General features: G+C 33.3%; 2 protein-coding genes across 2 annotated transcripts; both read right to left on the reverse strand.

The window, feature by feature from the left end:
• Nucleotides 1–1,241: 1,241 nt before the first annotated feature.
• Nucleotides 1,242–12,127, reverse strand: LOC114384154. Its single transcript, XM_028343817.1, has 6 exons — nt 12,086–12,127; nt 11,874–11,995; nt 11,710–11,769; nt 11,136–11,255; nt 10,874–11,015; nt 1,242–1,481 (listed from the first exon to the last, which is right to left on the reverse strand). Exons 1-6 carry the CDS (start codon nt 12,125–12,127, stop codon nt 1,296–1,298), a joined length of 672 nt encoding a protein of 223 aa, XP_028199618.1. The 3' UTR covers nt 1,242–1,295.
• Nucleotides 12,128–12,622: 495 nt separating this feature from the next.
• Nucleotides 12,623–17,322, reverse strand: LOC114383296 (XIAP-associated factor 1-like). Its single transcript, XM_028342939.1, has 5 exons — nt 17,033–17,322; nt 16,638–16,773; nt 14,972–15,109; nt 14,768–14,889; nt 12,623–13,150 (listed from the first exon to the last, which is right to left on the reverse strand). Exons 1-5 carry the CDS (start codon nt 17,074–17,076, stop codon nt 12,982–12,984), a joined length of 609 nt encoding a protein of 202 aa, XP_028198740.1. The 5' UTR covers nt 17,077–17,322; the 3' UTR covers nt 12,623–12,981.
• Between the last annotated feature and the right edge of the window lie 246 nt (nt 17,323–17,568).

Here is a 17,568-nt window from a genome sequence, read left to right on the forward strand (position 1 = left end):
CGTGATCAAGTGAGTAAGGAGAAGCTTGAATTGGAGTTTTGTAGGTCTGAAGATCAAGTTGCAGACATACTAACTAACCATTGAAGTCTATCAAGTTGAAGGAATTGAGAGACAAGTTAGGAGTGACAAATCTAAATTAAAGAGGGATGTTGATGTATGCTTTAATTCAATTAGTTAGTTAGGAGTTAGTTAGTGATTCATTTTGAAGTTAGTTTGACAACTATGAAGTTTGTTATAGCTACATGTATAGTGTGTATAAAAATAGTAGTGATCTTCAATGAGAAGCATGAGAGTGCAGAAATTTTTTTTAGAATTCTAAATTCCTTCTATTTTCTCTCAATCAATTTTTTTATCATCTTCTCTTATTCTCTAACATAGAGTGACAATAAATACATTGACAATAAATACATAGTGGGAGTGCGTATAAGAACTTTATTGTTCCAATAGTAAATAGTAAAAGGTGTTGTAGGTAGGAGCAGGTTCATATTTAATAAACTAATTTAGTATTTTTTTTTATGGGAGGAAAGGGCTTAGGACCTTCTAGACGAATATAGTATGTGTTAGAAATATAGTATTAACTCCTTTCTCTAGCAGAAGACCAGACACATTGATGTTCAATAGCCAATAGAGTCCGTGAATTCCATGTCTTGCTATTGCACTGTCCTTCCCAATCACTCCAGTAATGAACAGAGGAGGATCTTGTTTTGGATCATTCACTCTAACCTTTAAATTCCAAACCAAAAACGTCAAGGTATGAGACAAGGAATTGTATGCGAAAATACTCAACAAATTCATGTTTACAAAATTGATTTTGAATGAATTCATTTTGGATTATTGATTTTAATTAAATTTAATTTTGAAGTGATATGATTTATATTTGTATGTTTTATTATAAAAATAAAACTTAATATAAAGATTACCTGAAGTTACTTAACTCAAAATTAATTTTTTATGTTAAAATTAATTTTTGACTCATCTCTAATGTAAAATTAAATATGTAAATTTATTTAAAATTAATTTTAAATTCAAAATCAATTCTCATAACATTGATTAATTTTTGACTCATCTCTAATGTCACCAACGTGTATTTCACAACCTGCACATTGCATATTGTTCTTATAGTATTTAATAAACATGAATTAAAATATAAACAAGTGACATAATATCACAAAATCCGCATATGTGTGTGTAAAGTGCATATATGTACGATTTTAAAATTATGATGTACATTAAATTAAGGATAAGTATAAATTTCTTTTAAGACTTCACAAATTCGGTTTATTTTAAAGGAACATTCAGGGGTTATATCTTCTCTCTAGTAAAATATAATTAAATGAACCTGGTGTTATGGCGAGAACAATATTGTTCCAATATTCTCCAATGAAACCTGGAACCCATGCATAGAGATTGTAATCCCCACCGCATATATTATTGATTGAGAAGTAGCCTTTCTCGTTAGCTCTAGTCCAAAATTGGTATCCCTGACCAACAAAAAGGTCTTGAAAGTTAAGATTGCTGCTCAATCACTCACTACTTGGACAAGTAAATGTTGAAGTGTTTAATTATTCTCCATAGAACAATAAATTAATATAGATTTATTTATGTTTTTAATTCCTCTTCAGTTAAAAATAATCACAAATTATGTACCCAAACCGAAAAATATAAATTTTAATTTGAAAGATTAAAAAAGATTAATCTCAAAATTGAAGGACTTAAAAGACATATTTAAACCAATAATATATAACTCAAACTTTGGGTTTAAACAAGTATATGCTCCGGTAGTTTAAACCTTGCATTCTCTTTGCCAGGATCCAGCTTTTCCTGGTGGTGCCAGTCCAACGTATGCGCCTTCTGCTATTATGTTCTTGTCACAATTAAAATATTTAATAATATATTCTAATTTTATATGTTATTATATCTATTAGATTTATCATTAATCATATTTTTAATTATTAGATTTATCTTTAATTTTATAATTATTATATTTATTAGATTTATCTTTTAGCTATATTTTTAGCTTATATATATTCTAACAGTCACTTATACACCTGAAAATTTCACTTTACAAAAGTTACATTTTGTTCTTAATTTTACAAAAATATTATTTACTTAAATTTTTTCATAATCTTTTATTGGAACTTTGTTGTTATACCTGTCTAACTCGAACTAGTAACGTGCCACATAAACTGCCCCGTTGGCTAGATTTTTTAAAATCTTCTGAAGCTAGAAAGTCATAGGGCCCACTTTGAACTTCCTCGTTCATCTAGAAACCATTTTTGGTTTTCTTAGAGTTAGTACTCAGTTTTAATTTGTACTTTGATGAGGAGGGGCTACGTCCCCCTAGTGTTTATTCTTTATTACATAATTTCCCTACATGGAATAAAAAATCTCCATAATTTTAATAACTTGATAATGAAATTGAAATCCGACACTTAGCGTCCTCCCAGAGCTCTAGCGGGTCACACCATCTAACAAAGTGTTAAGATAAACAAAAGTTGGTCCAAAAACTTTCTTCCACGGCTCGCTAGGCTGGAGTTCCAAAAACTTTTTTCGCACAATATAAAAGTAAAAATGGACCGTTAAATATTCATGAGCATTAAATCTATGGTTAAATATTTTCTTTTTCTTTTTTTCTCTCTTTTTTCAACTTGTCCTTTTGAGAAATTCCTTCCTTCTTCGGATCTCTCTTCTCCCTCCCTTCTCGACGGCGAACCATCTCACCGCCTGTATCCATTGATTGATTACCTTCGTCGACATAGTGGAATCCATTCAGACCTTGATGGTGATGAACTTTGACCACAATTATTGCTTATTCTTTGAAATTGATATACATCTATTCTTCTGCAAATTTTGTTTTGAGTTTCATAGAATTTGATTGGAACGGAAGAAAGAGGATGAAGGGTGTTTGTTTGTGTGTGGAAAGAGAAACTGACCTACTCCCTCGTCCCCAACCAAGATCCTCTTTGTGTTGTGTCTCTCTAACGTTGATGTCACATTGGCGTCTAGGTTGACACCAATGTCGTCATCGTCAAGGTTGTGCTCGAGATCGACAGCACGCCATTGCCATGCTTAAGCACAATCCATCAAACACCCACGAATATACAATGTGAGATAGCCGTCAGATATGGAATGGGAGGGCATAGTCGTTGAGCATTGTCATCAAGATCTGAATTTGAACCTTCTAGATTGATATCACAATGAAGCTTGCACGTCAGTTTTCCAAATCGATGGTTCTCTGGAGGTGGTGGTGTTTTGTGCATAGAAGTAGTAGAACGTCGATGACGACAAATTCAGTGTTGTCGTGACAATGACGAAGGAAGTTACGAGTGAGAGGGGTAAGGACATACCGAAGAAAGACAAAGAAAAAAAAAAGAAAAAAGGAAACAGAAATTTGACCCTCCATTGTGTTGTTGTTGTTGAGTGGTGTTTGGTGTTGCTTGCTGGCTGATTTATTTTATTTTTTTGTTTTATTTTGGGTGTTGAAAAAACTTGGTTGCCATAGGGCGATTTCAAAGGTGTCATTGGTGTTATTAATTAGTTTCTGATGGGAGAGAAGGGGTAGGGATAGCGTTAAATTGGAAAATACAAAAGATAACAAAGAAAATAAAAAAAAATCAAAATGAAAAATGATCCCAATCATTTATTTAAAAACTAGTAGATCTGACGATTTAAAAAACCTTGTGCACCATGTGAAAGTTATTTCACTTTTGCACGGTAGAATCCATCTGAAATTGAAATCTAACATTCATTAACAACTAATATTAAGGAGTGTTCGGTGGATTATGTAACAAGTGGTCCATTGGTGGAATTGAAATTTTGTAGCAAATAATACATGAAAATGATATTAAAATAAGATAAATAGTTAAATAATATTTAGTGATAACATAGAAAATGTCAATTATGCCCTTATTTATTACAAATCCAATAAGTTAAATTGTTTAATAGTAAAAAAGGTACTCGTTGGCTCCAACAATACTTTGGGCAGTGAACAATATTGTGTTCATCCAAACCGACAAATACAAAGGGATTTCCATCATTCACGTGTGAATCTCGATAGGTGTTTCAAATTGACATTTAATTGTTTAATTGTTTATCCAACAATGTTACATTGAACTTAATTTATCAATGTCGATTAGCTATTTTCTTCACAGAATCTAATATATTTGTTCATGAGCATAGTGAACCCCATACTTTGAAATATCAACTTATAAGAATTCTCTTTTAATTAACTCTTCTTTTCAATTTACACTCTACAATTTAATCGTCTCACAGCAGATGAGTTTTCTACATTAGAATCTAATTCAATTCACTCTTGTATAAACAAATCAATCTATTCAAACACACAAAACCAACACACAATTGTTGATTCCCTATTAAGGAAAAACATACTACCACCTATGTAATCCAACATCACAAACATCAACCAAACTTTCAAATGTCCTACTGATGAATGCAACCAAGTTATGAATCACAAATTAGAATGAGATCAACAAAACTTGAAACCGAAAGGAGTAAATTAGATGCGTAAGCTTGCAAAAAGGATATTTGATTCAACGATTTCCAACAACAAGAAATGAATCTTCAATTAATAGATCCTTCTATTGTGGAAGAAAAATTCACAGATCCTTCTTCTCATTTTCTTTCCTTCTCTTCCACAACCACTACTCTCACATTCTCTCACCTTCATTGTCGACAAGGAAGACAAAGAGGGCCATAGACAAGGAAGACGAAAAGAGAAACAATGACGTTGTTGTCATTTAAGAGTTGACCTTGGCATAGATTTGGAGCATGGAGGTAGCATTGCTGCCGCGCTGGGCGGCGAGGTATAGAGGAATAAGGGTTTCGGGTTTGGAGAGAGTTAGGTAGAAGTGAGATCTGAGAGTGAAGGTTAAAATGGTCTACTCAACATATAATCTATAAACAATTCATTGTATAATCAAATTAATATTCTCACTAAGCATGCCTTCACGATCCAGACTTCTCCATACTTCCTGACACTAAGCGACTGCATCGCGCTAGGCGCTTAAGACGCGCTGAGCGAACAATCTCATATCTTCAATTTTGATTCTTTGGGCTTTACTTTGTTTTTCTGCGCCAATTATTCACCAAACACTATAAATTCACAAACTTTTAACACTTTTTGCACAGAAACTTCAATGATGTTAAAATTGTAATTATTCACACAAAAAGAACGAAATAAGATTGAAAAATTAACAATTCTTACATAATTTAATCCCAAAATATACTTATAGATAACAATAATCACTCCTCATAAATCTCAATCATCCAATTATTTAAACTAAGATCCAATGGTTATAAAAATGGCTAAAAATGAAATTTCCAATTCAAAAAATATTGATCCATGTGAACCACCTATTTAGGGGTTCACGGTAGAATTTACTCTAAATTAATAGGTTAGTTTATGCTTTAGCTACACAATGAAAAACTTACCGTGAGGGTTAGTGAAAGGTAAGGTTTTGTTTAACAAGGCCACCTGATCAAAACTCATTGCTGGGTAAGATTACCCAAAACCCCATGGATGGATCATCTTTGGATCGAGAACTTATCCACCCATGAACCATAAGATCTTTGTTCTCACTTGAGTATTGGTAGTTGTCATCCACCTTAATCGGTCAAAAATAAATTTCAATAAGCACGAATAATGTCATAGAGTAAGGGTTGGTTTGTCTATGTATGCTTTAAAATATTTTTCATACTTATAAAATTGTGTGATTTTAAAAAATGGTTTAATAATTTTTTGTTAGCTAAAATTAGCAGCATTTGTAAAACAATTTGAAGGGTATTATGTATTTTAATTAGGTTTAGTTTTAACATATTGTTAATTTAAATTTTGGCTAAATTTCAACTTTGGTCCCTTGATTTGACATTTTTGCGATTTTGGTCCTACACCACTTGGTAGCCAACCATCATCTGCCGCACCACCAATCAACCAAACTTCATTTCATTCATCAACCAGTCAAAATGTAGTTGAATCTGTACCACAAACTCTGCACTGGTCTCCAATGAAAAAAAAACTTTCTTAGATGTGAACTGAACTTTGTAGTTTCTGTCAATGTTTTGTGGTTGTATTTTGGAAATATTTGTTGGTTGTAATTTGGATATTCTTGGTATTATGTTGGTTGTTATGTATTTTGATTGTCTAAGAATAGTGTATTTTGGTACACTTCATATGCAAATAGACCATTCTTAGACAAGTAGTCAAGTACTCATTATTGGTATCCCTTTATATAAAGTTGTTATTTATGCTAATTGGAGAAAGTGACAAAGTGGATTCCTACTGCGTAATGGGATTCTATCGAACACAATAAATTTATATAAAATATACAATCATATATATTATACATTTATACAATATAAATAGAAAAATATTTATCTAAATATAAATATATATTAAATAAATATAAAAATAAAGGATTTTATAAATTTATATAAATTATACAATCATATATATTACATATTTATACAATATAAATAGTACATAAATTTTTTTAGGGATAAATAAATTGATGTATCATTTAATATAAATAAATAAAATTAATAATTAAATTTCAACATCTTATAAATATAATATAATATGACTTGATATAAATAAATATTTTATTTGTATCGTCAATGATAATTGCTATGTATACATAAATTGTGTAAGTAAATCACACAAGAATTATCTGATTTTTCTCTCTTTTATTGCTTATTTTTGTGTTAAACATTAGGATTCTAACATCTCCCGAGTTTTTATCTCGTAGGTGCTCAAACTGGTAAAGTTATAGTGTTTTAGTGGTATCTTTTTTTTTTTTGCAAACACAAGAAGGCATGGAAGGGAGTTGAAGAATTGAACAGTCTTTCTAAGCGTGTCGCCTTCACTCAGCGTGAGAAGCCACATGGAAAGCCAACTGTCACGTGCATGCTCGCTTAGCGCGTGGCTGTTAGTCGTCATTTACGACTAACTTTTGTATTGAATAGTTACATGAAATTAACATCTTTCCTCCAATCTATGGTTCTTTTTGTAGGAATTGTACATACTTTCATGTTTAGTTTGATTTTATATAGTAGATACTCTCATTTTATGAATTAATGTTGAAATTACTTCAATTTTAGGCTAAAAGAAGAGAAGGTTCAAGCAGCTGCTATCTCGCTAAGCGAGGCATATGTGCTTAGCGAGTGACATCCGCTAAGCGAGGCATGCAGCTCGCTTAGCGTGTTAAGAAACCCTAGAAGAGGATCAGTCAGAGATGTGCTCGCCCAGCGTGCCACAAGCTCGCCCAACGAGTCGTTTGTCTCTTCTCGCGCTTAGCGCGCCCAACTCGCTAAGCCAAAATTCACTTACTCTCGCTAAGCGAGCCTTCAGAATTTGAAACGTCAATGAGCCTTTAAAACACTGAAGTTGGTGGAAACTAAAGGAAGAGTCGAAAAAACAGAGCTAAGGGAGAAGCTAGAGCGACAGAAACGAAGCCACCAAGAGAGTCTAGGTTAAAGGAGTGAAATTAGGATTCTAGAGGTTGAATGAGACATACTCAACCCTCCTTAGCCATTTTCTTCCCTCAAAATCTGACCTTTGTATTGAAAGCTCATTACTTGTAATGGAAGGCTAAACCTCTTGGTTAGGGAGTTCTACTGAACCGTTGATGTAAAATTCTCTTACTATCTATTTAATGTTGTTTTTATGTGTTCATTGCTTCTATCTATGCTTATTTTTGCATGCTTGTGGCTTGATCACCCATTTGTATGTATAGTTAGGATTTTTAGTACTGGATAGTGTTTTAAAGCCTTGGAACTTGATAGAGCAAGCTAGAAAACTGTATGTCTAGGAATGGAGTGGAGCGATCTAGTCCATATTATGTTGTAAACTTAATGCAACTCTTTTATGATAAGTTTGTTGAGGGATCAAGGACGAGGTTTAAAGAGAGTTAGGCCCATTCACCCGAGGGATTTTGGTTTGGGTAATTTCTTAGCATAAAAACACTATGATAACATTAAATAGAGAAAAATCTTTAACAACATCAAGGTAGATTCAGTATAACAACCCAACGATTTTTACTTGACTGTTTTTACTTCTCAAACCGTAGATATTTAGTTTATAGTTAACTAAATTTTCATACAAAAACCCAACTTGTCATTCACTTGCTTTCAGTTTATACAAAACAAATGTTTGCTCACTGAATATACAATTTTCTGAGTGATACAAATTCCCTGTGGATACGATACTCGGTTCTTACCATTTTATTTATTACTTGAGCGAATCGGTACACTTGCCGACGCATCGCGAATAGTGGCCACTTATCCCCTTGCTTAGTGCATGGTGCGTGCTTAACCACCCATATTGTGCTGCATTTTAAGAGGGGAAAAAAAGAGGGAACATATTGAGCATTTTTCCATAGAACAAGAAGCTAGGGCATGCCCATTGGAGGGAAACTCATTCACTCGGAGCTTTTCTTCCCCTTCCTCTCCATTTTCCTCCATTCCCTTCCACTACCTTCACCCCCTTTTGTATTTGTAAGCCTCTCATGACAATGAGAGGCTAAGCCACCCATTGTTGGGAGCTTAACAACCAAACTCTCTTGATGTAATGGTTCTAAGTATCTAATTAATGTTATTTTAGTATTATTGTCTCTTTTTTGTGCTTACTTTCATGTTTGTGGCTTGATTACTCATGTTCATGTGATGTTATAGGGTTTAGGCATTTGGAAATGTTTATATCTAAAGAACTGGTAAAGTGCATCTAAATAATCCATCTCTAGGGATAGAATGATATTATTTAACCTATTTTATGCATCTCTATTCATAATGCAATTTATCTAATTTATCTCTTAAGGGATTATGGGAGAAATTAGGTAGATCAGACTCTTTTATGCGAGGAATCATGACTAGAGTATGCAAGTAGATGTAGGTGATAATAGAAATAATATTGAATAGAAAAAAATTATTAATATTGCATCAAGACTAGTTTTGGTAGGATAATCCCCCCAACATGTCCGTAATTCTGCATCGACCATCATTTCACTGCTCCGAGTGTTTGTTTTCTCGCCCTTTGTACATGCTAGCTTCATAGTTACATTTAATGTCACATGTTGCAAATATTAGAATCAATTCATTAATTGCTTAAAAATTGGATATACATAAACTTTGAGTACAATCAAAGTCCTTTTGGACTTGACACTCGGTCTTACCGTTTTGAAATACTACTTGGACGAATTGTTACACTTGCCAAGGAGTTAACAACAAGTATCTTCTCCAGTTTTCTCAATTTTTTGGCTCAACGAAATTGATTTGGTTGAGCGAAATGTTTCTCATATGAGATTTTTCAAATTTTTTTGCATAATGTGCTCAGCCAAATCAATTATGCTCAGTGAGAACTACTCTATTTTCTGCGTATATGTCTTAATATCGTGCACGATAGGATAATATGACTTGATATAAATATTTTGCCGTGTAAGATAGAATCCGACTCCATCATCGTGCATGGTAGGATAATATGACTTTATATAAATATCGTATCGTGCTCGATAAAACTTCACTATGTAGAACCCACTTTGTCACGTACACTTTGTCCCAAACAAAATATTAGGAGCAAATATATTTCAGCAACCAAAACGCACACAACCAGTCACATACCTTGTAGTTCCCACAACCGAAAAACCTTCTACCAACATTATTGTCAGTCCAAGTAGTGACCAACGGAGCATCTAAGTTGCATTCACAATGAACACGACCTCTATTGATACCAAAACCATTGCAATACGAATATCTACTATTTTCCATCAAGGTAGAAGAGGAAGAGCATGAGGAAGAAGAGGAACAATGTAAGGATGAAGAAGAGAAAGAGGAGAAAAGGAAGCGAGGAAGATCGTGAAGAGAGGAAGAAGAGGAACATCGTGAGGAAGAAGAAGAGAAAGAAAGAGGAAAAAAATTCAAATTAAATCAATTAATTAAACATATAGTCACGATCAACTAACGATCAACACTTTTAGACGTTACAAATTAGCCAAGTGCACAAAAATCGTACAAATTTAAAACTTGGGGGACGAAATCCAATCATTTTAAACTTCGGGAACCAAAATCGCAAAAACCTCCATCCAAGGGACCAAAGTTACAATTTAACATTAAATTTTTTACACTGTCAACTAACTAAATTACACTAAGAATAATTTTAAAAATAATTATCACAAAAGTTAATATTTTTAATAATATAATGATCTATGATTGGTTGATAATATTAAAAATATTTAACCATAAACATTATTTTTACATACAATTTTAAATTTTAATTCTTACAATATTTTTATAATATTTTTTCCATTTTAATATTTACATACACAAACTTACATATATTTTATTTCTTACATTAAACATATAATTTTTTTTAGTCCCTGAACGATAATTCTAATTGAGATTCATTTATAAACAATTTTTTCATGAAAGGATCAAAATGTAGATTTTTTTTATGCAGGAGTTAAAACAAAAAAAATATAGAATATAGGGACTAAAGTTAAATTTAAATTTTTTTTGATATAGAGGTTAAAGAAAGAGAAAAATAGATAAAATATATGATGTAATAAAAAATAAATTAAAAAGAGGTTAACTATACTTTTTACTAAAAGTTTTGAGTTTTAAGTCTTGCGATATTGGAAAAAACATAGTTAAAAGAGAATATTTAAATAATAATAAAGTTTCATATTAAAAAATTATATTACAGGTAAGTTTGTGAATACTTCAAACTTGAAACTAATACGATAGTGGCTCAAAAATAATTTAGAAGTAATTAAGTTAAGAGTATTATATTTTTTCTTTTTCTTTTTTTAGGAGTTGCATTGCAGGTCTAGTATTTTTTTCATTTTTTAAAAAAATAAAAAGGTACCTCTCCCTTGAACTCTGGTTCCACTTTATTAACGAGCAAAACTGCCTCCGGCGGAACTAGTTCTTTTCCTCTTCCGGGTAATCTGTCGTCTGGGAGAGGCATAAATCTTTGTCTATCATCCGACAGGGCCATGTAATGAAAACTACGCAAATAATTAACATCCAAAAATAATCACTACAGAAAGCTAATTAATTTACACCTTTGTCTAATACAAAGGACACCAAAAATGAAGAAGAATATGTTTCATAAGGTTAACCCATACTTGTCTTTTCGAAGCTTATAAACAATCCTTATTTGAGGTATGTTGAAAGCAGGCCACTCTGCTAGGTGTTCAAAGATGGCGTAGGAGTAGAATCCTGAGGAATTACGAAGCATCACATACCTGCACAAATATTTATCGTTTAATGTAATTAACCATCATGACTCATTTCAATCTTGTATAATTAGCAACATATGCTAAAGGGTATGAGGGGTCTATTCAATTGGTTGAGTAAACTAGGCGAGTTGTCATAAACCCTCAGGATCTGTCTTCGATTCCAACAAGTAAAATTAAAAAAAAAAAAATGCTAAAGAGCTTCGGAGATGAATCCCACTTTCTTGTGAATGAGATTTCAACCTGTTCCTCATTTTCAGTTACAACATTAAAACTTGTTCCCACATTAAAACTTGCAAACAATTAAACTCGTCATCAAAGTACTAAAGACATCATTATTTACAGCCATAGTTCAAGTGTTTTGGTATATGATAATCTCTAGTAACTAAGTAGTAAGTAGTAACATCTGGTTTAATATAAAATGGGAACTAAACTTATATTTTGAGAGGCAATGATCACATACCGTTCAAATGTCCCAGCTGTTCCTGTACTTCCGGCTTCACTCCAAACAACGTCCCAATACCTATGAAAATTGAAATAATTATTTAAAGTAACCATAAACATAAAGTCGCATGAATAGTGAGGAAAACGATTAAGAAACACTAAATATGAATAGTGTACACTTACCCTCTATGCTCACTTCCACTAAGAACTTCAAGCAGATTATCAATTCCATTGTATTGTATTCTAGTGACTAATCCACCTGGATTGGATAAATACACTTGCAGGATGCCATTGTCCATAATCACCTTCAATTCCAAATTCAATTTGCCATAAATTCAGAATATATATTATCCTGAAACTTTTGAATATAAAAAATAAAGAAAACAATGCCTTACTAGATTGTCTTCGATACGCAACTGCACTGCTTGCGAGGCCATGGCGAAGGATCTTCGCTAGTTGCTATATCTTTTCATAAATATTTACTAAAATTTATTTCTTTGGTTTTCATGGTCAATTCTTTACTCAATCGCCACTGTAGCCGTGCACGTTTAGGATTGTGACTTGTTACTTTACAATAATAATTTTGTTACTTGGCTAATAGTTTTGTCATATGTGATGCCCTCAACAAACTCTATTCAATTCCGTGATTTTCTTTGCAAGCCTTAAAACTATCTTTACCAATTTTCAGTTATCTTTGCCTCTACATAACTTATTATATATATATATTACGTCTTTTATATCTAGTTTTATCAGAATAAGACCTCACAAAATTGAAAAAAGAAAGGAAAATGACAAAAAAGAAAGCAGAACATACTCTTTGTATAATGATTATCATCTTTTTTATGTTTCTTTCTCTGTTTCTATGTCTACAACTAACAGCCATGTTAGGCATGCTGGTTGTATATCAGTCAGAGAGAGAGAGAGAGAGATGATACATTAAAATGACCTTTACCCATGCTTTAACGACCGTGATACAACAATAACCTATGGCCAAGGTCTTTAACAGAATCCTTAGCACTTAGCAGAGTGTTCAATTTCTAACAGTATCATATAATAATAAATAAAAAAGAACAGAAGATTTCCTAAAACTTTCAATTATTGTCATCAAATGCAGAGCTACAGTCATTTTCAATGAGTCTATAATTAAATATATATTTTATAAAATGACAATGCCGATGTGTTATACACTTCCAATACATCACATTAGCAAAAGTATATCTCATCCGGCTTCTGATGCAGGGGAATGGATTATACAGAAAATGCAGGATCCTAAAATGTTTTGACTTTGTTGCTAATGCACGTCACTGGGATCTGCTTTCCTCTGTAGAAAAAAAGATCCCAGTATGACAGCAATACCAGTGATGGCTATTGTGAAAAGAAGGCGTTTAGTTGAGAAGTCATTCTGTGGCGGCGGCGGCCTTCTTCTAGCACCTTGCTCTCTCTCAGCTTCCCTCACATTCCTTCATACAAGACACAAGTGAATAGCTTAATTATAAGCGAGAGAGACACCTTGTGAAGCATTAAAAAGGTCAGAAATAAATGATTACATCCACGACATGCAAAGAGGGAGGTGTATCATGATTCTAGCATCAGAAATTCAATTACATCACAAGCATTTCTTGATACATTTACTTAAATAATGAAATCAACTTAAAACATTGATGTCCTCAGACGACGTAAAATTGCAAGGGAAATCAAATATTACGCAATCAGATGATAATTCCTTGCTAACAACTTCGTGTAGTATGTCTATGATCATCAATAGTATCAAATTACTATTTGATCCACTAAATCAATTTAAGCTCATATTCTCAAATACTATCTACTTTATCCCAATAGTAGCAAGATTTTCATCCATTTTTAGTTGGGAATTCGGACTGTGCATGTTAGAACAGCCAGGCAGTACTATATCACAACCATTAAATGATGGGTCTTTACTACTCTCCTGTAAATGTACATCTTAGCACTCATCTAAAATAATATATAGCAGCAGCGATAGAATGTTTATACTAACAAATATTAATAGGGATATGATGCTAATTACTGCTTATATGCAATGAGAATTCACGAAGGCATGGATATAAATGATCCCGCCTTGGTGGCGGGGTCTGGAATAATGAGACTAAGGATTTTCAGCCCAAAATCACACAGGTGCTTCGATGTCATGTCCATGTTATGAACCAACTCTCTCCAAAGTTAATGTTGGGTAAAAGCACATGAATGATTTTACATTTAATAGCATTGATATGCAACATGAAAGCATGTAAATTATACCTAATTGTTTCTATCCTTAATTAAAAAGTTGCAACACATTAGTTTTCTAGAAGCAATATAAATATAGTAAAGAAGAAGAATTAACCTTAGGAGGTTCAATTTGTAGTTACATGAAGTGTTTTAGACCAACTTAACTAAAGGCTTAAGCTGTTGGGTGGGAGGTTCAGCATTGGTTTTATATATATAATATACCCTTTCATGCAAGATTACTTTGGGCTTTATGCATTTATAATGCATAGGCCCACCCTACCTTGTGTGCTAGAATTCAACTTAATTATGAATGGTGTGGCAAGGAAAAGAACTCATGACCAACTGGTCATAGAGATTCTGGTACTATTTCAAGGAGCAATACTCCTTACAGCCTAACTTGTTAAGTGCAGACTCAAGATTTGTAACATGAAGTAACCAACAGTGTAAGTTGAAGCCTGAAATGGAACAGCTATGCAAGCATTAACTCCACTTATAAGGTGGCTTTCCAACAAAGATAATTGGGATACACAACTATTCCTTAACCCTCAGAATGGATGATAACAATTAAAACAGAATGAAAAAAATTTAGTATGCATAGTGAGAAATAGATATGCATACTATATTGAGAGATTGCAGGAGTTTGGTCTATGAACAATAAGCTACAATGCTACAACTGAGAAAATATGAACACAACAACAACAACAACAAAGTCTTATCCCACTAGCTGAGGTTGGCTACATGGACCACACAACGCCATTTGGTATGGTTAAATATGAACAAAATTAAAAAAATAATTACAGGTTTTTCTTCACAAAAATGATGTTACTTCCTACCTTGAAGTACCCACAGAACTATCTTGGATGCCATTGCATCGAGCTTCATGGCTGAATCTTTCACGCAGTCTAACATATTTGTTACAAAGGTGACAAAGCTCTGTTCGATTCCCGCATACTTCCTGAAAGATATAAATATCAGACTGAAATTAGTGCAAAAGTATATGAAATCTTCTCAATTCAAAAGTTCTTTATAAACACTACCTGATGCTCGGCCAGATCAATTGCTGGCAATGGAAACTCACAGAACTGACAAGTGACAATCCTTTGAGGGCAATTTTCACCTTTATGGATATCTAAAATATCACGCTCCATTGTCTCACTGCATAATGAACAAGAAACCTGCACCAACCTACCTTTTTGTTTAGAACTAACATATAAGTATATTTTAAATCTGACTTTAAGACTGTTACAGTTTGCCAAAGGAGGCTGGGTTTGGAGGAGGGAGGTTTCCATCTTAGGGGGGAGGTGGTACATTACATATAGCCAGTTATGAAGCACAAATATAATACACATATAGGATAAAATATATATTTGATATGTCAATACAACTATTTTTAAAATATAAAGAGGACAACATCCAACTTCCATTTGTGGTTCATCAATAGACAATGCTACCATTTTTTATTTTTTAGGTGCTTCTGTCTCATATATACAGAATTAGATTTTCACAACTTTTTCTTATAGGCTTGGATACTTCATAGATATGTATCAATGAAGTATCCAAGGGTATTAGTTTCGGTTATGTGAAGAAAATGCAAGTATCGGCACTTCACAGATAGCCAGTTTACCCAACTATTTTTAATGGACTAGTGTTATTAAGTCCAATTCAATTTTAGGGTGGCTGATGGAGTATCCAAAAAATCCATTCAACTTCCCCACCCCACTCGAAATCTTCTCAGTCATGATTCAATGATTTCAAGTTTTCCAACCATTAAAGAACATTATCTGGTCCAGTTGTTCTGGTTAGAGGACTTCTAGATGTGTTCCAGTGATTGGTTTCTTACTCAAGAACCATGACAGCTCTTAGGGTCTTGTTTGTTCTTAATGTGCTTCTAATAAGGTTTACGAAGTTATAGAATTAGTAAGGTGGTTATAGTTGGAATAGCAAGAACTTGACTTAAATAGTAGAAGCGGTTGAAGGAAAAGCATTAATATTTGTTTGTATTTGGGAACTAAGCATTTGCTCTGTTGCAGTCTCGTAGGAAGGGGAAACCCTTGGAAAGAGAATTCCCTCATTAGATTCAATTTAACATATTAGCAAAGCATTATTTTTCCTTTTTTTTTTTCTGTTTCTCTCAGCTTTCTCTGTAAGAACTCAGAACCCGTTCTGGGTTCCTAGCTGCTTGTTCCTGAAGCTTGCAAGAATTTTAGTGTCAATGCATATGTTGGGGTGTTTCAAAACACCAAGAACCCTCACTTCTCCCAAGCAAGAACCCGTTCTGTGTGTGTAGTTACTTGCTTACTTGCATATGTGCATCTGGGGTCTGTTTCACGTCAATGGTAAGGTAAAATGTAAAAGCTACAATCTGAAGCTTCTCTCTTGACGAGGATCCAACACTGTGAAAAGTAGAAACAACATGCACTAAACAGAACTAACAATTTTCAACAAGTTAAAGCATTCAATTTTCTACTCTTGCCAATGCTTAGAACTCTAAATGTAGAGGTCAGCCACTTAATTCAGCATTTATCTTTACAATTTATTTTGGCTTAAACTAATCGGTATTAGGCAGTCAACAATCCTTTGGGTATCTACTAGAATTATTATCTTCCATTTACACAAAATGATTCCAAGTAACATGAACTTAATATACTTCCTACAAAATTGAACCAGGAAAAACAAAGGTAAACAACACAGAGCTTAACATACCGGTGCATGGGTGCTTAGATAGTGATCCTCCGCATTTTTTCTGGGAACCATATCACCACAAACTTTGCATTTTTCAAGCTTCCGAGAGCAATGAGCATAATGCAAGTCAATATTTGCAGCAGGAATAGCCCGATCACTGAAACCATATCATTAAGATAAAGACCATTTATCATGCACAACAACAAAAAAAAAAACTAATGCTTCCATCCCATGATTCCATCAACCAAACAAATAATCCCAATTTCCCACAATTTTTATTTATTATTATCATTTTGGCATAAAACATTTTAAAAAACAATTATTTTTTCAAAATGAAGAACCCAAACCTATAGCTTATTTACATGTTTCTGGAAACAACAATCCAAAATCACTCTAGAAAATTCGAGGTGTTTTACCAGTGAGTGCATATACTAGTGTCTTGATCCGAAACAGCTTCCATCGCCGAAGATACACACAATCCTACACCAGAGGGATCCCTCTACGACAAAATCTCCGGAAACCAAACAAAAAAAAGTAGACGGAGAATTTCGGATTATACAAGGATTATTACGAGGATTAGGTTTTGGACAACTTCGGATTCGAGCATAACAAGGTTTGGTGTATCTTAGATTCCGATGTTGTTTTGAATGGCTTTTTGGTTGGGATGACTTTTTTTTTTTTGTTCGGTTGAAGGCTTTAACTCGTAAAAAAAGGAGTGGGGATGCAGCATTTCTGTTCACCATACGCGCCATTAATGTGAGGAATATGGATCCACCGTTGTTCGTCAATTTGGGCCCCGTTTGATTAACACTCTTAATGGTTTTAAGCTAATAGTGCATTACTATTTGTACCCTCCAAGTTGCTATTAAAGTTCTCCACTTTTTTTTAGAAATTTGTCCTAATGTTTGACATCCCATAGCCCAATGAAAACAAAATTTCATTAAGTTCATCT

The sequence above is a fragment of the Glycine soja genome, chromosome 14 (assembly GCF_004193775.1).
Source record: "Glycine soja cultivar W05 chromosome 14, ASM419377v2, whole genome shotgun sequence".
Classification (NCBI taxonomy): Eukaryota; Viridiplantae; Streptophyta; class Magnoliopsida; order Fabales; family Fabaceae; genus Glycine; species Glycine soja.